General features: G+C 46.5%; 2 protein-coding genes across 2 annotated transcripts in view; one reads left to right on the top strand and one right to left on the bottom strand.

Annotated features, from left to right (window-relative positions):
* The window catches only part of LOC133415148 (coronin-7-like), a 93404-nt gene that overhangs the window by 25955 nt on the left and 44266 nt on the right, over positions 1 to 23183 (bottom strand).
* On the top strand, positions 1206 to 22812 carry LOC133414735 (vasorin-like). Its single transcript, XM_061700321.1, is given in 4 exon segments — positions 1206 to 1375; positions 6652 to 6703; positions 19020 to 20410; positions 20412 to 22812. Coding segments are annotated over 2 exon segments (2055 nt in total). The 5' UTR covers positions 1206 to 1375; positions 6652 to 6703; positions 19020 to 19046; the 3' UTR covers positions 21103 to 22812.

The raw sequence follows: 23183 nt of genomic DNA, 5'->3' as shown, positions 1-23183 counted from the left end.
GTCCTCTCCTGTCCTGAGCGCCGGTGACCACAACGCACATTTCCCCCCATTTTGTCTTTACAACGAAGGTTGCAGACGTTTAAAGTTCCTTTGGGCGTTTTGTCGCGGTCTCCTTGGCCGTCGAGCCGAGCCGGACGGAAGTGAGTCGACGTGTTTTGCCAAAGGCGGAGCTTGGTTGCGCATGCGCCGGATTAAATACTCTTCCACTAGAGGGCGGAAGGCACAATTAACCTGTGGATTCGGTTTTTGTTTGGCGCGAGAGAGAGAGATGTTGAGTGTGAAAGCGGCATGCTGCTGTACACTTGGCGCAATTCTATTTTTTTGGGAGCCATTTTTCGGCTGCGTTAAATTTGCCATATTGATGGGCGGAATGCAAAACTTTCAATCTGCGGGATTTTCTAATTGGCGGCTTTCAACTTGACAAACTTTCATTCGGCACTTTTTTGTTTCCCCCCTCAAAAAAGGAAATTTTTCAGAGAGGAGATTTTGTCTTCTGGCCTTTCGACCAGGAATTTAATTCTAATTCTGAAACCGTCATTTCTGCTCCAGCTCAACTTTGACCCTAAGGATCCATCCATTTTTAAGTGCCATAAAAATGGATGAATTGATGTATTTTGTGGATTCTAATTAGTTTATAACACAAGGTGGACTCCCAAGACAAAAACGAAACACACACACAGATTTTTTTTTTCTTTTTGATTGTCTATATTTACGGTGGCGTTTTTTCATACAAATGAGGCTGTGTGTTGAGTTCCAATGTGAATGTTCTCCATTCAAATGAAGCGAAGGGCCCCTAATCCATTGCGGCTCCCCTCAAAAACGCCGCCATTTCAAAAGAAAAAAAGATAAATATACAAACATCACAACGACATAAAAAGAGAATGTAAAGAACCGTGCTGCCTATTGCATAACCTTTGTTGACAATTTGTTGATGGTGTATATTGAAATGGTTTCAGGATTTGACAAAGGCAGGTAAAACAATCAGAAAAGCAAAAAAAAAAACAAAAAAAAGATTGAGCTCAGCGCAAGCAAGTCGGCCCATGCGAGCGAACCGCAAACGAGGCCTCAGGTGAGCGCCGCCCAAACTGGTCGCGCGAGTGCAAGTGAGCAGAAGCGCGTCCGGAATGCGCGCCGCCAAGGTGACTGAGGCTCCTCCCACCCGGCGAGCATTCAGAAAGAAGAAGAAGAAGAAGAAGAAGAAGAAGAAGAAGAAAGCCTTTTTTTCCCCCCGGTGCGCGCACTCGCCAGCCAGTCGCCGCTCGAGCGCGTCGGAGGCAGGCGCGCCACTTTCCCGGTGCCTCCAAACTGAAACGGCTTCGCTTGCAGACACTTGTGGACTTTACCGCTTGGATGACAACAAAACGGAAGTTTCTAGGTGAGACTTTTCCCACTTTTCGCCCTGCGGGATCCGCGCGAAAAACGGGCGGACACGCGCACACTTTCGTGTTTGGACCTTGCGGTTGGCGTGAGTGATTCGAGTGAATAGAAAAGGTGCTCCGGGTGGGCTCCGGGTGGGCTCCGGCTTGCAGCACGTTCGGCTGCCGCGCAGCGCTCACCACAGCCGGGGACGCTTCGGGTCGCGCAGTCCGAGCGGGGAAACGAGAGCTTTGCAATTCTAAGATCACTTAGGAAAGCTGAACGCACTTAACACACAAATGCTCATCAAATGGCGCCGTCGACTTTTATTCCGTTGGTGCAGCATAAGGTTCAAATGAAATAAGGAGATGATGAGGATGATGATTATTATATATATTTGTTCTTCCTTTGAGGCACACTAAAAAGTGGGACTGAGACTGAAGCTTGATGCGGTTCCTGCAGGCGTCGTGCGGCAATGATTATGACTCCAGTGCAAACCCCCCACGGGGGGGGGGGGGGTTAGGGTTAAAACCGCGATTGCCGTTTACGAGCTTGCTACTGCACGCCGCCGCATTCGCAACACAACACAACACAACACGACGCAATCAGCCTTTTACGCGGCCGGCAATGGGCAGCAGTGGCACTCACGCAAATATTAACGAGCAGAATGTGAGCAGCAGTGTGTTTGTCAAGCGCCCATGAATAATCATAATCATTGAGAAAAAAAAGGGGGATTTGAATGGCGCACCGGACATGAATGAATATGCAGAAAAGGGTGGTCAGCAGCAAAAAACTACATACTGTATCAATATTAAGAAAAGTTTCACACATTTCTTATTTCTTATCATAAAGTCTTAAAATGACTTTTAACCATCCATCTTTAATTCACGGTGAAATAAACACCAGCGACTGCACGTCACGTCACAGTTTGCGTTGTATTTATGCAGAAAAGCAAAAAAGCAGCGAGAAGGCAAGTGACAGACGACGAAGAAGAAGAAGAAAAAAGACATCTTACGAATGAGACAGGAGGTCAGATGATTGTTTTGCCATTGGCGCAACATCCAATCAAGTGGCGAGATTCAATAATCGATGGTCGCTGCATCGGATTCCTCGTTCCGAGTTGTGTTGATTTTAGAATTTGGGCCAAATTTGGCTTCCACTATCAATTAATGCGAAGGTTCCAATCGAAATGGCGTGCCCCCCCCCCACCAAAAAAAAAGATTTGGGAACCCAAACTTTGCAAACTGTGAGGCAGCACAATCCTGTGGTTTATTTTAGCTGGACTGAACTGGTTCATTGAGCCTGAGGAATTCATTGATTGATTTCAACACAGAAACAGAAAGATTTTGAGCTTATAATATCATATTACGGCGGACAACTGGTTAGAGCGTATGCCTCACAGTTCTGAGGATCGGGGTTCGATCCCCGGCCCCGCCTGCGTGGAGTTTGCATGTTCTCCCCGTGCCTGCGTGGCTTTTCTCCGGGTACTCCGGTTTCCTCCCACATCCCAAAGAGATGCGCGGTAGGTTGATTGAGGAGTCTAAATTGCCCGTAGGTGCGAGTGGTTGTTTGTTTCTATGTGCCCTGCGATGGGCTGGCGACCGGTTCAGGGCGTACCCTGCCTCTCGCCCGAAGAGAGCTGGCATAGGCTCCGGCGCGCCCGCGACCCGCGTGAGGTGAAGCGGCTCAGTAAATGGATGGATGATTTTCAATTGGTGGCTAATTTGCAATCGAAAAAAATATATCAAAGAGCTGAATGCTTTATTATTAAGATTTTTAAGCTATTAAAAACAATTAAAAAAAAAAATTAAATCTGCTTTTCTGCCATATAAAATGAATAAAGTTACATTCAAATAATAAAGTTAAAAATTAACCGAAGAAATGTGGTAAATAAATACAATAATAGTTTCAAATATTCATTAAAAATGAATTACATCATAGTGACTAAAACTGATAAAATGATAATAAGCTCATAATTAGGTCAATTTCCCTTTGCTCATAATAAAAAGTTATAAAAGACAAGTAAAGGAACAATTATTACAGTGACTATGATCATGTATGTATGATGTTCATGAAACATACAAATGTTTTTTGTCAATGAAAACAGAACTCCGTTTTCCGTTCCGCTAAATTCATAAAAAAGAGGGAAAAAATGTGTGAAAAGCTTGATTGGTGTAAAGAAGGGTCTTCTGACCGCAACGGCTCAAGGCTTCAGACAGATTAGCATCTTTTCCGCAAACTCCCCCCGACAAAATCTCTTGACATTTGGGCTTGAATCTGTTATTTAGCTTTACAAAAGCATTTTCCCGGGTCCACTTTTGGGACAGAACTCATGTCAGGTTCGCACGAACTTTGTCTTCCCCAACAATTAGCGGCCGTGTTTGGCGCATCCAGAGCGATGCCCCAGAGGGATCCGATAGTCCGAAGTCAGGCGCTGGGGGAGCGCTCAGGACAGGGTCGAGGTGCAAAGGGCGCACGTGGGGCGCTCACGCAGCGGGCCGAGAGAGAAAGAGGGGAGTCGCCCGCCCAGAAAGGAAAGGAGAAACCAAGTGTGGGAATGCGCGGGTGCTGATTCATCGCAAATGTACGGGGAGAATTCAAGAGGTTTTCCTGCAGACTTCTCAACTGAAAACTGAAAAAAAAAAAGTGGTGTCGTTTTGGAGGCTGAAAGTGCTAACATTTGAAAATATATGGAAAAGCCTCAACACCGCCTGGACAAAACCGCACATATCGTCGCGAGTGTCAAATGCCTCTGCGATCCCTCAGCGGCAACACGACTCAAAGACACAAATCGAAACGTCTTGAAAAAGTGTCGTTCCAACCCTGAGATTCGGGTCCGTTGCAGATCGGCTCACCGCGGGGTACAAAAGCTTTGAGTTCTGTTCTCGCAGGTCAGCGTGAACAGACAATCGTCCTCTTGCGGCGTATGGTTCGGGGCGTTCGCTTCAAATGGAAAAAAAAACACGGCGTCACAATTCACCGCTGACCAGGCGGAATACGCAAAAAAGGCAAAACGGCAGCCCCGTAAGTCCTCGGACGCTAAATGGAGCTCGCGTATCCAACCGGGAGAAGAACCGCTTCCGGGCCTCGTGTAAATATACGCACGCATGCAAAGCGATCCAGCGGGGATCAAAACACCGCAAATGAGTACCGTCGCCAGCCTCTCTCATCACAGCCACGCGAGCTTGTCGTCACAGAACCGGAAGCGTCGGCCTGTCGACAGTTTTGAGTCCAACGGGGACTTAAGGTCGCACGGGTTGAAAGAATCTACAAAAAGTCCACGAAAATTCCAACCCAAACAACATCAGGCGGGCGTGCGTGCGGGAGACGCACGGAGGACCAGAGCGACGCGACGCGACGAGACGAGACGAGACGCTCGTCCCAGAAAAGCCACCGCAAATTGCAGCGTTTTCCACGAGGCTTCCTCACGTGGGGGGGGGGGGGGGGGGGGAAGAAAAAGAGATTTTCATCTTAGGCTGTAATTAGCTCGGGGGAAGCAGACCTTAGCAGGCAAAAAGCGCGCACACGCACACGCGGGGGCGTATTTTGTCATGTGGGCGCCAAGAGCAAAACCCCGTCATGGCGCCCTCCGCTTGCAAAAATTTGGAATAGCAATGTTTATCATCAACCAAAATTTGAGGAAATTCTCCTATTTCCTGAGCTCGATTAAATTAAAGTAAATAACGAATAGTAAATAAATCCATGTAGAATAGTGCACCGCATGAGGCGTGAAGGCCGAGAGGAGCTGTGCACAGCATGAGGTACACCTGCGCAACGGAATGAGATCCAGAGGAGCATTTTGGAACATCCAGACACATTCAGCAGTTTGAAAATCAAAACGACAATAAATGCTTTGAACGGAGGAACACTTGATGAATCCGCTGGATTGAAACACTTTGGTGGCCTCCCAGGAAATCTGGAGGCCTCGGGCCATTGCTTGTGTTTGCTTGACGGTGATCCCGCCCCTGCGCATCGATTTGGCTACTCAACCGAAACTAGCGACAACAGATCAGCCTTTGAGAGCCAGCTCAAATATTTAACCGCTCGCAATCAATAAGTCCATCCATCCATTGTCTTCCGCTTATCCGAGGTCGGGTCGCGGGGGCAGTCGCTTTAGCGGGGACGCCCAGACTTCCCTCTCCCCAGCCACTTCCTCCAGCTCTTCCGGGGGGATCCCGAGGCGTTCCCGGGCCAGCCGAAAGACGCAGTCTCTCCGCCGTGTCCCGGGTCGTCCCCGGGGTCTCCTCCCGGCGGGACGTGCCCGGAACGCCTCACCGGGGAGGAAAACTTCACGCCACAACGCAGCGGCGTCCTCGCTTTGCGATGGAGCCACAGGTTCTGGTTTTGAATCTCCGTTTAAATGTTCTCCTCGTGTTGGCGCGATTTTTAGCTTTATTTAAGACTCAATTGTCCTTTGAAGTGAATGTGAGTGCGAATGGTTGTTTGTTCACAATATTTATGTGCCCTGCTATTGACTGGCAGCCAGTCCAAGGTGTACCCAGCTTTTTGCCCCAAAGCCAGTTGGGGCAAATGAGGACAAGCGCTGTGGAAAATAGACAAACGGATGTTTTTCGGGTATGTGGCCCGCGGCTTAACGATTCCACACTTGCTTTAACGGAAGCGGAGTAGTAAAAACAAGATTTGCGTTTTGATTATCGTCTCAAGTGCAGTTCTACAACAGAGTGACTCCACACGCAAGCGGGAAGGGGGTGACGAAGACGGCGTAATTAGTACAAACGAGTGCGTGCAGGCCAGGTGGTGACTCAACAACATCTCGGCCGCAAGCAGGTCGGGCGAGTGGCGCAGTCATCGCGTACTGCAAATCTGGTGTTCGGATTCCATATCGGAGGTCTTCGATAGTTGGACTCTTTTGTACGGACCCGCACCTTATTTTGGGATTATTTTGACTCTTGCGATTCAATGAGTGCAAAAGCTTGAGCGGCAGGTGTTCACAACGACAACAAACTACTAGCGAAGCGTCCTGCGGCCATGATGGAGTTACGGCGAGGCAAGAAGTTGGCACAGCCGAGAGTCGTCGGCCTGCATTCTTCCGCTCTGTGATTCGCTGCGGCTGCCGGCGCTCCGCCGCTCTGACACACATACGAACGCGTGCGCACACGCGCAGCTGGAATCCACGCACCTGACAGTCGAGGCGGGTAGAAAAAAACAGAAAAAAAAACCCCCAAAAAACTTCCTCTTTCACCTTCAGGCAATGAACAATACATGGCGAGAAGCCAGACTTCCAAAAGGGAGGATGGTTGCGACACAGGGTTTATTGACTTTCGTTATTTGCAGGTGAAGACGTCCCGAAATCGAGCGGCGCTAAAGGAGGACCCGTCTTTACGGGGTGAGTCATCAATGGAATGCACCATGGCGAAACTATGAAAGAGTTTATCCGTACCTGCATCGATATTAGAAATTGGGGCTGTACCTAATGTTGTGGCCGGTGAATGGAGCTGTTAAGCGCGGTTAGAGGTTTAAATGTATGCAATGCTTAACACATTTCATAGCGCTCATGAAAATGAGACGAGTGCATCCAGCATCGTCAAGTGCTTTAATGCCGACTATTTCAAATTTAGTCGGCTCGTGATATTTCCCCATTTTGAGGAGCAAGCCACTGAGCAATTTCAAACGGAATTCACCTTTTTATTCGACCACTAAAACTGTTTTTCAAGTCATAATAGTATGCTTTACGTTTCTTTTTGTAAAACAGGAAATGAAAAAACTCATGGTGATATTAATAAATACATTTTAGCATGAAAAATACGTCAAATAGCATTTGGGTTAAAGAGCTAGTGTATTAACCAGTTAATTCATTCACACTTACATTTGCGATGAGCAATTTCACAGATTATTATTCCCCCCCCACCCCCGTCCCCCCGTCTACCTTCTGTTATTGGATGGAAAAGTCACATATTCACCGTTTTTGTGCTCAGGCCAAAACCACGTCTAATGAAGAAAAAAACAACAACGTTGCTTTGGTGCTGTCTTTTGGGAACTATGTTTAAGTGAGGGGGAGCGCTTCATTTAGTTGAGGCGAACGGAACAAAGTGCTCTGCCGCCATCTTGTGGCATCGAAACATGCAATCATAAACCTTTTGTCAATTATTTGCAGATTCTTGCAATCCGTGGCAGGGCTTGGTTCCTAACGCTGTAAAACAGCTTCCAGGTGTTGGTGCCAAGCTTTTATCAAAAATACCCCAAAAATCTGGAATCATAGTACACTTCACACACCCTATTTCTTGTCTTGTTGAAATTTGCGTGTTGGTGAGGGCACACTGTATACGCCGTGATGACCAAGTGGTGCAGCTGGGGCACCGTTAAGACAATAAAAGCATTTTCATTTGTGGATGCAGCACTTCATACGCTACACTGTGGGTATGTTGACCGTTTGTAGCTAGTCCAGCTTGGGTCTGTCTCGACTCGTACGCGCACACGCAATTACGCACATCGGAGCGCGCAGCCTCGGGCGCCTGGACGCGCACGGCTAACTCTCACTAATTGCTTTGAGACTTCCTCCGCGGCTCTGAAGGAGCTGCCTGGTTCTGCTGAGTGAGGTGGAGGGAGGGGGTGGGGGGCAGAGGGAGGACTGGGTGTGGGGGTGCTGTTACTTATGCTCCTGTGCTGTTGACTTCTGGTGCAAACGCACACGCACGCACGCATTCCTGTAGTTGAGGAATCTGTGGACGGTGTGTCCGCTTGCTTCCTGTCGAATATTTGCCGTGCGCCGCAGCGATTCGTCAGAGTCGGCGGGCCTCATTGGGCTCGCCGGTGAAAGGCACAAAATTGAAAACCTCGGCTTCCGAGGCTATGTGTGTATTTGAATAGCTCGTCAAATATGAGCTTGCATCCTGGAATGCAGTATATACTGTACAGCGTTGGCCCACGATAGCACGTTTTTAAGCAATCTTTTCTTTGTTGTTTTTTTTAGATGTTCTTACACGTGGGAAAGGCGAGCCACAGTGGCCGATGCACTTTTCAGCGGTTTGTCGAACGTCAGGAGAACAGTAAAGCACAATTAGCACACCCACGCAGAAGCTGCTGTCGGCCGCGGCTCACGTCCGGATACTTATGTGCCCCGCCTCTTAAAGGCACATGCATGACACTCCGATATGTAACGTGGTCTCTGTACATTTTATGTTTTGAATTTGGTGTGTGTTTACAAAAGGCTGTTTTCATGTAAATGTGTTGAAAGCATGTGGAAGGTGTGAAACTATATAAAACATAACGTATGTGGTCACTCGATATCACAGATTTGTACTTATTGCGAGTGCGGGTTCACTCGGAGGTCGTGGGTGTCGTTGAGTTGGGCATTCCCAGCCTGAAATTCAGCACATGATGCAAAGGAAACGATGGAGTAGTTCGCTTGTTATGGATGGTACTACGTCGGCTGCGGTGCAAACCAGGAGGGAGAAACGAAGGTGCACCTAGCACAAGTAAACACCCCCACGCACATTTTTACAGATCAGCACAGGAATCCTGTATACACACACAAACGCGCGCGTGTGTGCACAACGACGTGTTCGAGCGGCTGTGTGGTTTAAGCGCAAACACACAAATTGCCGTTCTTGGCTCCAAAAACCAAGCGTCACGGGTGGCTGTCTTGCATCCTAAAGGTTATGTTCTGTACCTCTTGGAAAGTTCAACAGTGGACCCTCGTTATCTCGTTAAAAGATATAAACAGCATACTCAAAGTTCCCCGACCCGTGGATTTTCCAATTTTTAAAAATGTTTTCTTTCAATCGTTTTATTTTTTGTTTTCTCGTTTTGGGGGGGAACAAACCGCCAAAACACTTAGTGGCAGTTTATCTCGCTTCATAAATATTTTTTGGGGGTTAAAAAAAAAACCAACCAAACAATTCCCCTCAGTGCAATTATAATGGGCATCAATTGGATTTTCGCGATTGGCGGTCCAGCCCGATCCCCCGTCCGAATCTGCGGGTGTGCGGGGGTCCACTGTATATCAAAGTGGGCATCGCTTCCACAGATTCCTTTTGCCGGTCGTGTCGAATCAACGTGTTGCCAAGCAGAAATTAAGGAGCAAATCCAATCAATCAAACACATCAAAGGAGGTCCAGACATTCAGCTTCCTCACCGGAACTAAACTAAGTTGTGTCGAAATTGCGGCATTTGGAATTTGGAGCGAAGTGCGACTAACGTGCACTTCTTAGTATTATGATGCAAATGGAACGCATCCATTCATTTCACGCTAATGAACACGTGAGGTGATGACATTTTTGGGACATTTCAGTGAAAGTGGAGGATTTCGTGCTTTGTCTGTAACGCACACGACTTCCCCGAGCGACTTCGGGCCAACGGCGAGGTTTGGACAGACTCGGGCGGACCGATGTCCTCACACGTTCGATTGCAACGCCGGTACGGGAGTGCCGCGGCTTTTGCTGACTTACAACGTCCTGTCACGTAGCTGAGAAATACTTTCACCCATCAATCGACTTCATTTTACACATAACGATGAAAAGTCGCGGTCGTCTCACCTTCCGGAATGTCCCGCCGGTGTTAACAACCCCCGTTTCACAATAAATTCCTACGTCACGTTCCGCTTATCTCATGTCATGTTTATCTCGTGTCAGGAGGAACAAACCCGGCAAAAGCGGAATGACTTGAAAAATCACAAACGGTGGGGAGAGAAAAACAGGTAGCACTGCACATTGGCACACTTTAGCTAGTGTGAGCCAGGAAAAGGGGGTGGGGGGGGGGGGGGGGGCAACGAAACAAAAGCTCCTAACAACCATCTCTCGTCAGTTATTAATAGTAAGAGTAGAAATAATACTCAGTCCCCCCCAAAAAGTCCCCAACGTGCACACAATGTACAAATGTACAGTACTGACATACACAGGTACATCTCAATACATTAGAATATGCTAGAAAAGTCCATTTATTTCAGTACTTATACATTATATAGATTCATTAAACATTTGGGAAATCACTTTTCAGACGGTAAAGTCCTGCCTAATTCCTACATTAAAAATGTTTTGAACTGTTTCTGATTGTTTGATACATAATAGTCTGGTTTCTAGAGATGGTGAATTTGGGGTTTTCGTTTGCTGTATCTATCCATCCATCCATTTTGTGAGCCGCTTCTCCTCACGCGGGTCGCGGGCGTGCTGGAGCCCATCCCGGCTGTCATCGGGCAGGAGGCGGGGCACGCCCTGAACTGGTCGCCAGCCCATCGCAGGGCACATAGGAACAAACAACCATTTGCACTCGCAGTCACACCTACGGGCAATTTAGAGTCTCCAATGAATGCATGTGTTTTGGGATGTGGGAGGAAACCGGAGTGCCCGGAGAAAACCCACGCAGGCACGGGGAGAACATGCCAACTCCACACAGGCGGGGCCCGGGGATTGAACCCAGGTCCTCAGAACTGTGAGGCTGACGCTCTAACCAGTCGGCCACCGTGCCGCCTGCTGTACCCATAACCATCAAAATTATACATTTATATATACATATATATGTATAAAATCCTCTTTCCCCTTTAAAATGAAAGGAACTGCCGCAAATCCATTGCAACCCCCCCCCCCCTCAAATAGCTGCCGTAATAGTCGCCGTTTTTTCGTAAGAGGATAAAGAATATAGGGCTGTGAGCATTCTTATATTGTCTGTCTACATGTGTTGATGCACCATTTGCATTCAAATATCCATTGCTCTAAGGGTTATAACACCGCTACTATCGATGCTATTCATTAGCCCATCTATGGCGTTTTGCACTGTGTGTTAGCATTAAGCCTGCGGAAGGCAAAGTTGTGTTGTTGTTTTAAATACACGTGTAATTGTTTTTGTTTTGTTTGACAGTAAACTTGAACTGGGAGTGGCATTAAGCAGCTAGAAGCCTTTTTTTTTTTTTTTTTTTTTTTTTAAAGAAGAATCATCGCAGGTCAAAGTAAAAAAAAAGAAAAAAGCCCAAACAACGGTTATTATCTTGAAAAAGTCGTAACCTCGCGTATCCTTGTAATTCCGTTTATGAAGCAAACGTGTTTTCCTCCACTTTCTCAATTTGTAAACATAAAACATGAACGATCCTCAAATAAATGCTGTGCAGATTGCTTATCTTGGTTCCGAAAGTGGAAATGAGATTCGGTGGCTGCTCAGTGCAGGGGTGGATCTATTCTCGTAGGATACGGAGCAGCGGACCACCCCGAAATCCCGAAAAGCACGAAGCTGTTTGCCTTTATTATTATTTATTATAAAACAATAGATAAACAAGAGATTATCACTTGATGGATTGGTTAATGGATGGATAACTTAAAGTTGAAGAAGTTCAACGTGACCCTTGTATCGTTCAGTCTATGTGTGCGCGGCCCGTGGCGGCAAATGTTTGCTGTAGTCGCCAAGGAAGGCAAATAGAGAGCGAGAAGACGTATTTGCACGACGCGTGTTCCAAGACAAACGCGCCGGAGGGCACGTACGCTTGTGACAGTGTTTATCTGGCGCGGGACGGTCGGCCGGCGTGCCTGCGTGTGCTGCCTGACACGCCCTCCCTCATGTTTCAGACAGACGACAAAAAGGTACGCGTGGCGTCTTCAGCCCGGCATGACGGCAAGTTGTGGTCCATCGTCTGAACTTAGGAACACAGGATTTATTACAAAAATAATTACAGGATTCTTACAAAAGGACCTTTTCACCCCCAAAAAATAATAAATCCAAATTCAGCCCGATTATCAGTATGTGTGTACCCCGCTTTCAAGTCGCATTTTAGCATTCAAATTTGGAATCAGTTGGACAAAACCTCAGTTACTTGTCACGATCGCGGATTCCGTGGATCAGCCGAATCGGCGATATTTGCGATCGTGAATATTGAACAGCTTTAACATTGACAATTGCTGCTATCTCAGGCAGATCAGATCTCTCTTAGCACACACCCCACACCACAGGATAATCTTTGAAAGAAATCCGACAATCTTTTATTGTTGGCTTTGATCAGAAGAGGGGAAAAATGCTCAAATTCAGCCCGATTGCGTGTATGCGTGTACTCGGGCGTGTTAGTCAGAAGCAAAACAGATGAAAGCCAAAGTTGCCTGCGGTGGACTTTCAAGGCTGTGTAACACAAGAACCTCACGTTTGAGATCTCAGACAGATACACCTACAAAAAAAAAAAAGAGGAATGTGACTTCAACTGTGGTGCGTCTTCAGGGTGGGGTGCGATGATGAAAGGCGGCGCCCACCGGACGCAAACAAGACGACGGCGAAAACTGGAGCTACGGCCACTTTTATCTCGTGGCCGAGCGGCATTTCCTCCAGACCCGCTCCAAACGGTGTTGGATTTCCCGAACGCGTGTTGCCGGGAACGACAACAAGAGCAGGCTTCAGCTGCGACGAGTGTGTGTGTAACCCGATCTGTGTGTGTGATGTCAAACGAGGCTTGTTATCTGTGTTGTCTGGGGTCAGAGAACACGGAGTAATGCTGGAAGCCCTGATCTGAGGCTGATCTTTAACCTCCAGGGGGCCACCAACACCCAAGATCTCCACACATCTTCACACATCAATGAGCTTTGTTGATCGTTGGACTGATGAAATTAAAAATGTTGACGTGTGCGTTACTCGTCGTCAACTCGTTTCGCCTATGTGCTGTACTACGTATAATTAATTAAGGAGGCTCAACCCTTTATAACAGGATTCGTTTATAATGCAGAGTGTGCAAAAGATTTCTGAAGTTGGACACGAAAGCTCCACAGACACCCAGTGTCTTCTGACATGGACGTCATTGTCCAACATCAAGAGCGACACGCTTATCATTTCAAACCGTAAAATGTGTGAAATGCTGCCTGCAGCATGCTTGGAATGAAAACGTAGGGGCACATGATGGACAGAAAAAGTCGACCAAATTGAAATGTTAACAAAGGATTACATTGGTTTGCAATGATATTTAATGGGACAACAGTGTTGCAACTTAGACTAATTGGAAAGGCACGATTATTAGTCCGTTGTCCGGCTGTACCTAATGAAGTGGCCACTAACTGCCTGCGCCGCTTGCGCGAGTCTCAATGCTCCGCTTGAAGTCCTCCAATAAAAACACCTCAGACTGTACTTTGGGGAGAGAGAATAAATAAATTAAAAAAAAAAAAAAAAGAATTCCTGACCACAAATCTTGTCATTCACAGGGGACACGCTGTAAGCACTGACATTTTGACAATGATAAAGTGTTGATGAATGTTTGTCATAAATCAACAATCAAAGCATCTTTTACTGACGCATTCAGTATAAAGCATCGTCACGACCGCTGTGGTCTCGAGGCGAGGACTGAAAGACACGCTAAAGCTATCGTTGCCTTTCATTCGATATACGATATATATATCGACATCCGTGACCACAAGCTCCTGTCTCAAGATAATCAACTTTTGCTGTTTATTTTCTTCTTTTAAATTCATACAGGTACAACCGGTGATAGATGCTAATCTGAGAAATGCAACCGCTCACGTCACCAGCACATATTTTGCACTGCTTCATTAGCATAACTGTCATTTCCAGACTCAACCTTGTGTGGCATGCGTCCGCCGGCGGTACACCTGGAGGGTCTTTTGCGAGATACTTCTTTCCTAATCTTTTTTTTATCCTCCTGCGTCCTCCGCAAATCTCTCCCGACCCCTTTGTCACGTTGACGCGTAACCCCACCGGATTACGAATAACAAGGTCCAGCTGTGGTCCGGCGGACGCTGGTGACAGTGGAGAAGGGGATATGAAAAATGGGGGAGTTGTGGCAAAATACTTTGGAAAAGTATGAGAAAGAGGCTCCCATCACTTTCACCAATTGCGTCTAGGTCATGTTTCGGTTTTCTCTTCAGGAGCAATAAACAGTCGCAAGTTAGCACCGCGATCATAAATCTGGTTTTCGGCAGCCATGTGGCCTTGTCGTTTGTGTATGTTAAATGCCTGTCAGGTCATTCATTGAATTCTCACTTTCTCACTGATTTGATGGCAACTGGACTGTTTTGCTAGTCATTGAAGGCCTTCGATTCCTCTCCTTTCCAGCGCATGCCTCCTCCACCTTTGGAGAGCTTCCTCTATTGGTGCTTTCATCCGAGCAGGCTTGATCACATCATGCGCGAGATAGATAGCGCGGCTCTAGCCTGAGCGTTGCTGTGGAAAGCAAAGTATTGATCCTCTAAGCTAGAGCAACGCCCCAACCACGAATGGTGTCACTTTAGGGATACAAAACTCGAGTCGTACGTTGAATCCTTTTCCTTTTGGGCTCGTCTTCACCCTCATAATTTGGGTGACATGAAGCCTATCGCGGGTGACGCTGGACGAGAGGCGGTGTACCCAACGCAGGGTCGAGGAGCTGGACTCGTACCATGTCAACACACTAAAAGTGGCTTCCGATGCGGAACGTAGACTTAGGCGTCATTATCGCCTGAAGCAATTTGTTATGTTTCCACAGAGCTCATGACGTCGTCATAGCATTGCTAGCATTGCAGTCATATTTAGGGCCCGCCACAGAGGTGTGACTGTTTTCTTTAGCGCCTGTCATGAGTGCGTCCGATTGACATGAAATCCACCACACGTTCTTCACAACAGCACGCGCGGAATCTAATCAACAACCTTTAATGCTGCTGTTTTGGGGGGATTTAGGCCCTTAAACTCCTCCTCCCCCTTCTCGGGAATGCCTCAGAAATTGAAGTAGGTGTACTACTTGATATTGAAATCAACCGCAGTTTGCAACGGAGATTTGGCGAGATTGCCCTCATTTGTATACGTCTGAACGCGAAACCTACACTGACACAGTAGTAAAAACACGAGTACAGCACAAATATTTGCACGAGAAACATCCTAATCATATGCCCGAGCCACCTCATCTGTCGCACGACGGGACGGCCATGAACCGGGGAACCCTCGTACTTTCCGTGGCTTTAGAAGCCGGATAGTACTTCAATCTTCTCTTCCATCCTTTGCTTGAAACATTTCATTCATTCTGTCTGGCACTTTGTTCATTAAAACCAAGTAACCGCGGTCATCGGATCTTGAGTCTGTGTGCGAGTTTCTGCTCGTCTCTGACGCAAAAAGTGAGTTTTATTATTACCTGAAGCGGTGTTTTAAAGGACATTTTTTTAAAAATCATGTCATTGGTTGTAGATGCAGGAGACGATGGGGACGCTCATTATGTTAAAAAGTCAAAATGGTATCCATAATAATCGCTGGACAGTTTGCTGTTTAAGACCACGTTAGTCGTTTTCATTCATATTCAAAACAGCGCCTTCTTGCCAGCATTAACAAGATAAGAAACCCGAGGCTTTAAAAAGTGGGGCTGTCATTACGCAAAAACCGAACTCAAGGAAGCAAAACACTGTACATTATGCCTGAACGCACATGCCGAAAGCATGACTCCTTTGCGAGTTCAAATCCCCGCAGGCGAAGGAAGACTTGCCCTGTGCGGTGCGCAGCCTTACCCCCCCCCCGACTGCGACTTGGCCTGGTGTCCGGCCGGCAGAATTATGCAAGTGCACGGCGACCTGTAACTCCTCAACAAACAAACACACACATACTGGCATTTTCTAAGCCGCTCTCAAGATAAGGGCTCTTGACGCTGGGCCTCAGGGGCTTAATTGAAGCCCACTCCAACCCCCGACTCGGGGCCTCACAGGCTCCTCCTTCAGTCCAACTTGCTTTGACCTCCACTGTTATTTCCTCCTCCTCATTCTTGCTTCTTCTTATGACCTCTACCAAGGTGGCTTCATTGTGCTTTTTTTTTAATCTCTCGCAACAAATTGACTGAACCACAGACTTTATAAGCAGAGAATCGCTGTTAAACACGCCGTCTCCGCATAATGTAAAACCGCTTTACGGAAACTCGTTTCCAACGTGCGCTAGTAGACTGTTGATGCCCCTCTGCAAGTGCTGCTGTATTGATTTTTTTTTTTTTTTTTTTTTTTTTTTAATGGGAAAAGAGCAGCTGTTTGAGGAAGGTGTTTAAATTGTCTTATCCAGGTGATGCACAGGATGATATTTCCAAGTCAGATCGAGACTGGAGCAAAAATAAGAACGATCGTTAAAAGACGTGTTTTCTTTTAAGCTGTCATTCATATACAAGCAGCACCGTCCTCTCATAGATCTGTCATCTTGAAAAGTTCTCGTTGATCTCCACATGCCTTTCCCAAAGCGGTCCTCTTACTTCTTCGAGACACTTGAGTTAAAACCACACAATCAGGAGTCACTCAGCACCACAGGTCCACACCGTTGTCCCTTATCTTTTTACACACCGACTGATAAAAACCCGTACAAATCACTTGAGTCGGAACAGAAAAGACAAAAAAAGAGAGGAATCCGAAGTGTCAAGCTCAGGTTTTATCTGGGATCTGACGCTAATCACTGATCTGCATCCCGTCGAGTTTCTCTGGAATGAGGCGTACTTAAAACATTGCGTACTGAATGCTGTTGCGTATTCTGGTACTGGGCAAGAAATATGTTCTACTGACAACCAACGAGATTGCAAATAGTTAAGGTGGGAGCAAGCACACTTAAGGTCGGGCACATCTAAGCCCTGGCGATTGGGTCATTTTTAGCCAGAATTACCTGACATTTGTTAAGAAACTCAACGGAAAGGATGCTGGTAAAATAATATCCATCCATTTTCTAAACCGCTGACCTTCGACCCTAACGAGGATAAGCGCTATTGGAAATGGACAGTAATGTTTATACAGTATGTTACCACTTTAACACAACATTTACGCAGCTTATGAGTCATTCTGGGCTCACCCGCCAACTTGGGCACGTACGCACATGCGCTGAAAACTAAATTTAACCCGCAAACACTCTTGTTTATCTTCCTAAATTCTTTTGTTTTCCCCAACATTGCAGCTGCTTTCTTTTCCAACCTCTTCTCATGTCCCTGTGACACTTCATCGTCACGATGATTTTAGGTGGAAATAGTGTGTCTTTCTTTTGAGGTTGGATTCTCACACCTCGCTGATACCTTCGCCAAAAACCCTTCACAACTTTATACATGCAAGAACATAAAAACATCCCTCAGGCTTTGTCTTGAAATGATCAAGCTGTTGTTGTGGAGGATTCTGCAGAAATGAGAGTTAAACCTTTCAAGCATTTCACGTACGCATACACGCTCGCAGGTCAAGTCTCCAACGTCAGTTGGGGTCAAGTATCGAGCGACGGACGACGTAGAACAACATTTTGTTGCCGTCTGAAGGTAATTATCCAGATGAGAAGGCTGACGTGTTGGCAGCGGAGTTCAAGCGCATGTCAGGATTACTTTGACTCGGCACATAAGAGAAGGAAAAATAAGAGACGCGGGAATCTGTCCAAAGGGGGCTACGGTTTCGAGGAGTGCAGCGGGAAAGAAAGTATGCGGCACGAGAATGAAAATAAATGCCATGGCTGAGATGATACAGGCCCTTCCTTCTACGCGTCTCTGCAGCACCATCCCTCCTTTGAGTTTGGACACTTTTTGAAATAAAGACGGGTGACTCTTTTTTTTAATCAAGCGTGTTTACTCAACAGGGGTACGATGGCAACGTCAATTATGAAGTGAGATACATGGAAATGGATTAGTGGACATATATGGTCTGACAACCCTGAGCAAGAACAGAACATTCCGTGTGCGTTTGTGTGTGGTCTATAAAACGTTCCACATACTTGGCTCTTCATTAAGGTTTGAGTACTGCAGAGACATAAACAACTCAACCAGTTAAGACCCAAAAGTATGTACACCGTTCAGTACGAGGAAACGGGAGCTTTTACTCCTCACCAATCCTGAACTTAAAATACACTGCAGCATTTGTTGTGCATTTGAGACAATGCCACTATTGTATCTGCCGCAGGTGGAAAGACACACACACAAAAATGTGTTTTCAGGTTACTCGGTGCAAGTAAAAAAGAAAAAAAAAATAGATAAGATAAAAAGCTGTCAAAGGATGTTGACAGATAGAAATGAGGCCTATCCCACCCCCTTCTCCCACTCATTCCCAAGTCTGTTGTGGCAATAAACTGTCACGCTAACTCGTCTTTTTCTCCTTATTCCTTTTTACCTCACCTTTCACTCATCTTTTTTTAAAGCTATTCCCAGTCTAAAGTAGACACCACAGCCTATTGGAGTATTTGTTTTTTTTTTTTGAAGTCTTGGATTTGTGTAACATAGCCCAGGTAGATCTTAGGTTTGTTTGTTTTGTAACATTTCAAATACATCTGTCGTTCGTCGTCGTGACATTAAGTGTAGCGTTTCTATTACATCTTAGCAGTCTCTGCGCGTGTGTGCGCGTGCATAACACGAGCGAATTGAGAACAAACTGGTCCTGGCCTAAGCCATAATGCTATCTGTCACCTAGATCTTTGCAGTAACAATGTAGTACCAGAAATGTGTGGCGCGACGTCAACATTTTCATGAGTAAATTAGCACCCCCGGAGACGTGAAGGCTACAGCGCTGAGCTTTGAAAAACCTTGTGACAAAAAGCCTTTGATCGCTGGCTATGCATCATTTAATCTCTGTAAGTAATCTCGCTGTGCAATGTGTTAGAGAGCAATAAACTGAATTAGTGTTGGAATTCTAGTCTGTCCCGTGCATTTTCAAGTAACATCGTCTGGAGGTTCCTGGTTTGGAAAAGAGAGTCGCCAGTAATCGGTGTACTAATGTTGTATTCCAGCCATTCATCTTCCAGTGGCAGGGAATTGATGCGATTTCTGGTCTTTTTTGTTCCAGGCTGAGCCGTGGGCAAGAGTCTGCAAGATGAAGGTCTTTCTCCCCCTGCTGATGCCCCTCCTGATCGTCCTCGCAATTCCCGGAGGCATCATGTCCAGTGAATGCCCAAAGGACTGCTCCTGTTCCACGCCGGACTCCATCTTGTGTTTCCAGAGACGTTCCGCCACCTTTCCTCATACACTGCCACCGTTGACAAGGAGCCTCTACCTTTTCGCCAATGGAATCGAGGGCTTATCCGCCCAGGACTTTGATGGTCTTGAGAACTTGGAAATGCTCGACCTCAGCCAAAACAAACTGACAGAACTTTCTGATGGGGTCTTCCTACCACTAACCTCTTTGAAAAACTTGGATTTGTCATCTAACCAAATAACCCACATTTCCGAGGAATGCTTCCAAGACATGGTACTGCTTGAGCGTCTTTATTTGTATAGCAACCATATCAAGACCATCCACCCTGCTGCGTTTAATGGCTTGGAGAACCTACTGGAGCTCAAATTGCAGGGCAATAGGTTGACGTCTTTGCCTGTTCTCGCAATGCCTCGATTGCTGCTGCTGGATCTTCGTTTTAACGTCATACCTAGATTGGGCCCTTCAGACCTCCAAACCCCAAATCTGGAGTCCCTCAAATTGGGTGGTGTGGGAATAACTGACCTGAATTCGGAGCTCATTGGTAGTCTAAAGAACCTCCATGAACTGGATGTCTCAAGAAATCAACTGGAGGTTTTGCCACCGATCCTGAAAGAAATTCGAGGGCTGATTTACCTCAACCTGGCTGGCAACCCCATGGGGCCTCTTAAATTTCAGGACCTGAAGAATCTAGAAGAGCTAAAGGAGTTGGACATTAGCAGCCTAAGTCTGCAAGGCCTCCCAGAGGATTTTGCGCAGCTATTCCCTCACCTTAGAAAGCTGACCGTGGCAGAAAACCCCTTCAACTGCCTGTGTACCTTAGCCTGGCTCCCGAGCTGGCTGCGAGCCCAAAGCATCACCCTGGAGAGAACAGAGGAGACACGCTGCCACTTCCCTCCGATCAATGCTGGCAAGGTAGTGGAGAGACTGGAGCATCGTGATTTTGGCTGCCCTACTACAACTACACAAACTAAGACCACAGTGAAAACTACAGCCGCTGTGCCTGTCACGACCTCAGAGAGCACCACAACAGCTGTTCCAGTCCCGAAGGCTAATGATGACGACGCAAACAAAGACGCTGACTATCTCTTGCCGCCTGTTCCTGCGTCCCCAAGCAGCAGCAGCATGGACTCCGATGACGAACAACACTTCTGCCCGTCTCAAACCTGCCTCAATGGTGGGACTTGTCGTCTGGACCAGTACGGTCAAGTCGAGTGTACCTGCCCACACGGCACATCTGGATTTTATTGCGAAGTCCAAAACAACGATCCCTCCTCAGCCGCCCGAACCCGATGTCTCCGTGACGACGGTCACCCCGAACGTGCCAGATATCAGTTCGCGCCAGGCGACCTCGACATCGATCCTGCTAGATCTCCATCGCTACATAGAAATGCGACCGTACATCCGGGGAATCCGTCTTACCTACCGCAATCTTTCCGGGCCAGACCGCAGGCCGATGCAACTGAGCCTGCCGGCCTCATATCCGGAGTACAGACTCAGAGGCCTGAACCCCAACTCCACTTACCATGTATGCGCCAGTCCACTGGGCGCCCCAAATGGCATCGACAGCATATGCACTCAGGCGCAGACTGCCGATGAAAAAAATGCCAGCGTCACTGGAGCTCAAATAGTGAACAAGAAGATGACCACCATGCTGGTGCCTGCGATGGCCATCTTGCTCCTGCTGGTTCTGATAGCAACAGCGGTGGGAGTGGTTTGTTTTGTCCGCAAGAAGAGAGCTAAAGGCCACCTGGACCTGGACTGCGAGCCCTCTCAGCTCGAGCTGGATGGTGTAAAGGCTGGCATGGACAACGGGGCGCTGCCTCAGAAACAGGCAGAACTCATGATCCCTGAACCCGCTGTTCAAAATGGCAACCTGGAATATGAAGTGCTGCTACTGCAGGACCACTGCATATCAAGTAAAAACTTATCATCACACAAGCCTTCATACTTTTGACACCTGGCCCGGACTAAATAAGGATTTCCTCTTCCAGCACTGTCCCTTACTGACTAACACAGAGACCAGCTGTATGACAGACGACAGAATAACAATCAGTGAGCATCGTGCGAAACGGTTAATCATCCAATTAAGCCGTATTTGGACTTTGGCTCCATATATGTGACATTGAGCTCACATGGCCAGACTGTCTAAGGCCAAGTGATGCTGGGAGACATGCTGGATTTTCATTGGATGAAATGTTTGTTCATTCAGGAGTCTGCACTAAATTGCTGTAAAGCCAGATTTGTTCCCGTACCACACTGTCAGGTGTACATTGCTGCTCCTCAGTACTGTCCCCAAAGGGATTCGTGTCTGTCGTTAAGGAGGGAATGAAGTTGTGCAGATACGGTTTTATTGTTCTCCTGTCCACAAAGACTGTTTTCAACCATGTCTGTCGCGCTCTTCAATACCCCTCCAGACGAATTTTACAATACCGGGCGGAGGACTGTAACATGGGCAGATTAATGTAGCAAAAATCTGCATGGGCCATGTTGAAAGCCTACATCCTGAATATCCTACTTTTTTGGCACTAAAACAAATGCTGATTTTGTATATAAGTTTTATATGTCTTTTTGTATTATTATTTTTTTTTTAACTGTGCAACATTGTGACTGCTAACAGCCTTTTTATACATACACCGTCACCTCTTGTGACTAATGGACAAAGCGACAGATTGAAATCTTTGAAGATTAGAAATCGTTTGGTACCACCACGGTCAATCAAAGAGCTTTTGGCCCCCACGGTGTCAGACAGTCTAAGTAGATGCAAGTCTGCAAACACTCAAGACTAACTAAATCTCCTTTTGCAACATTTGGAAGCACGGGCCGTCGTAAAAAGGGGGAAGTAATCGGGATTACGAGCGGGTACGCACGAAAGCAGTTGACTGAACCCCTTCTGTTTTAGCTGCTGCTTAGTGCTTGCTTCAATTATGTTAAACACACATTCAAATTACACACACAAAAAAATACAGGGACTTTATTTATTATTTATTCTCCCTTTAAGGGAAATGCAGTTTAGGCCTCAATTACTATTCATGGATATACAAATTTATGCGGCAGATCGCTTGCCCAATGAGTAAAATTAGGCATGACGCTGGGAATCATTTAAAATCTAATGTGAATGAATAACCACGCTGTGGTTTAGAGGAATAACGAGACTTACAAAATGACTCTGGGACTGGAACATGAAGAGGGCAAGCAAGAACCCGAGTTGCGAGTTATGTATGATGTATATGTGCAGGGGGACAGATCTGTCGACATCAGTGCTCATGAACTGTCATGTTCGGACTTGCGCTACTTGCCGCCCCCTCTTTCTACGTGCCCCCATCTCTCGAGTTCATTGTATCCCAGACTCCTCGATCAACACATCTGTGAATGCCTGTTACCAGCAGTATTTTCAGCGTATAGTCAACGGTCCTACACGCACAACGTATTGACGCGCCAACCAAAATAACAAGAAGAAGAAAAAGTAAGGCAACTGGAATATATTTCTGTAAAACAGAATTCGTTGGAAATAATAAATATCTTCAACGTGACTGTAAATTAAGTTTTCCCTGTTTATTTTGGGAAGTGCCTTGTTAATAGTGTTCTTTCTTTTTTATAATTACGTGAACTCATTTGTATAAGTGGAACAAAAGTGATATCAGTAAATGAAGATGGAAAACTAAAATGGGATTATTGTGCTTTTTCTGTTTAGTTGGACATACACTGTGCTCATCAAGGAGAAGAGGATTTATTTTCAGCCATCTGTGGACTCAAAATGCTAAATGCTAAACGCTGATGCTAAAAAAACAACAACAAAACACTACCGCTCTGTGCGTTGGCTGGCTGTTGAAACTGGCTGTCAAGAAGAAAGCGTTTCAGACATTTCAGCAGTCTTAGGACTCGGAATGCTAATGCTAAAAGCAATGCTACAGCATTTCCTTCATGGAGGTCTTGTCGATGTCAGTAACTCGTGTTTCAAACTATTGCCGACTGTCGAAACAAATCAAGACGACAGCAAAGAGTTTCAGAAGTCTCTGGACTCGGGAATGCTAATGC

Source organism: Phycodurus eques, chromosome 16 (genome assembly GCF_024500275.1).
Source record: "Phycodurus eques isolate BA_2022a chromosome 16, UOR_Pequ_1.1, whole genome shotgun sequence".
Classification (NCBI taxonomy): domain Eukaryota; kingdom Metazoa; phylum Chordata; class Actinopteri; order Syngnathiformes; family Syngnathidae; genus Phycodurus; species Phycodurus eques.
The sequence above is the reverse complement of the archived record's forward strand: the minus strand, read 5'-3'. Positions and strand labels throughout refer to the sequence as shown.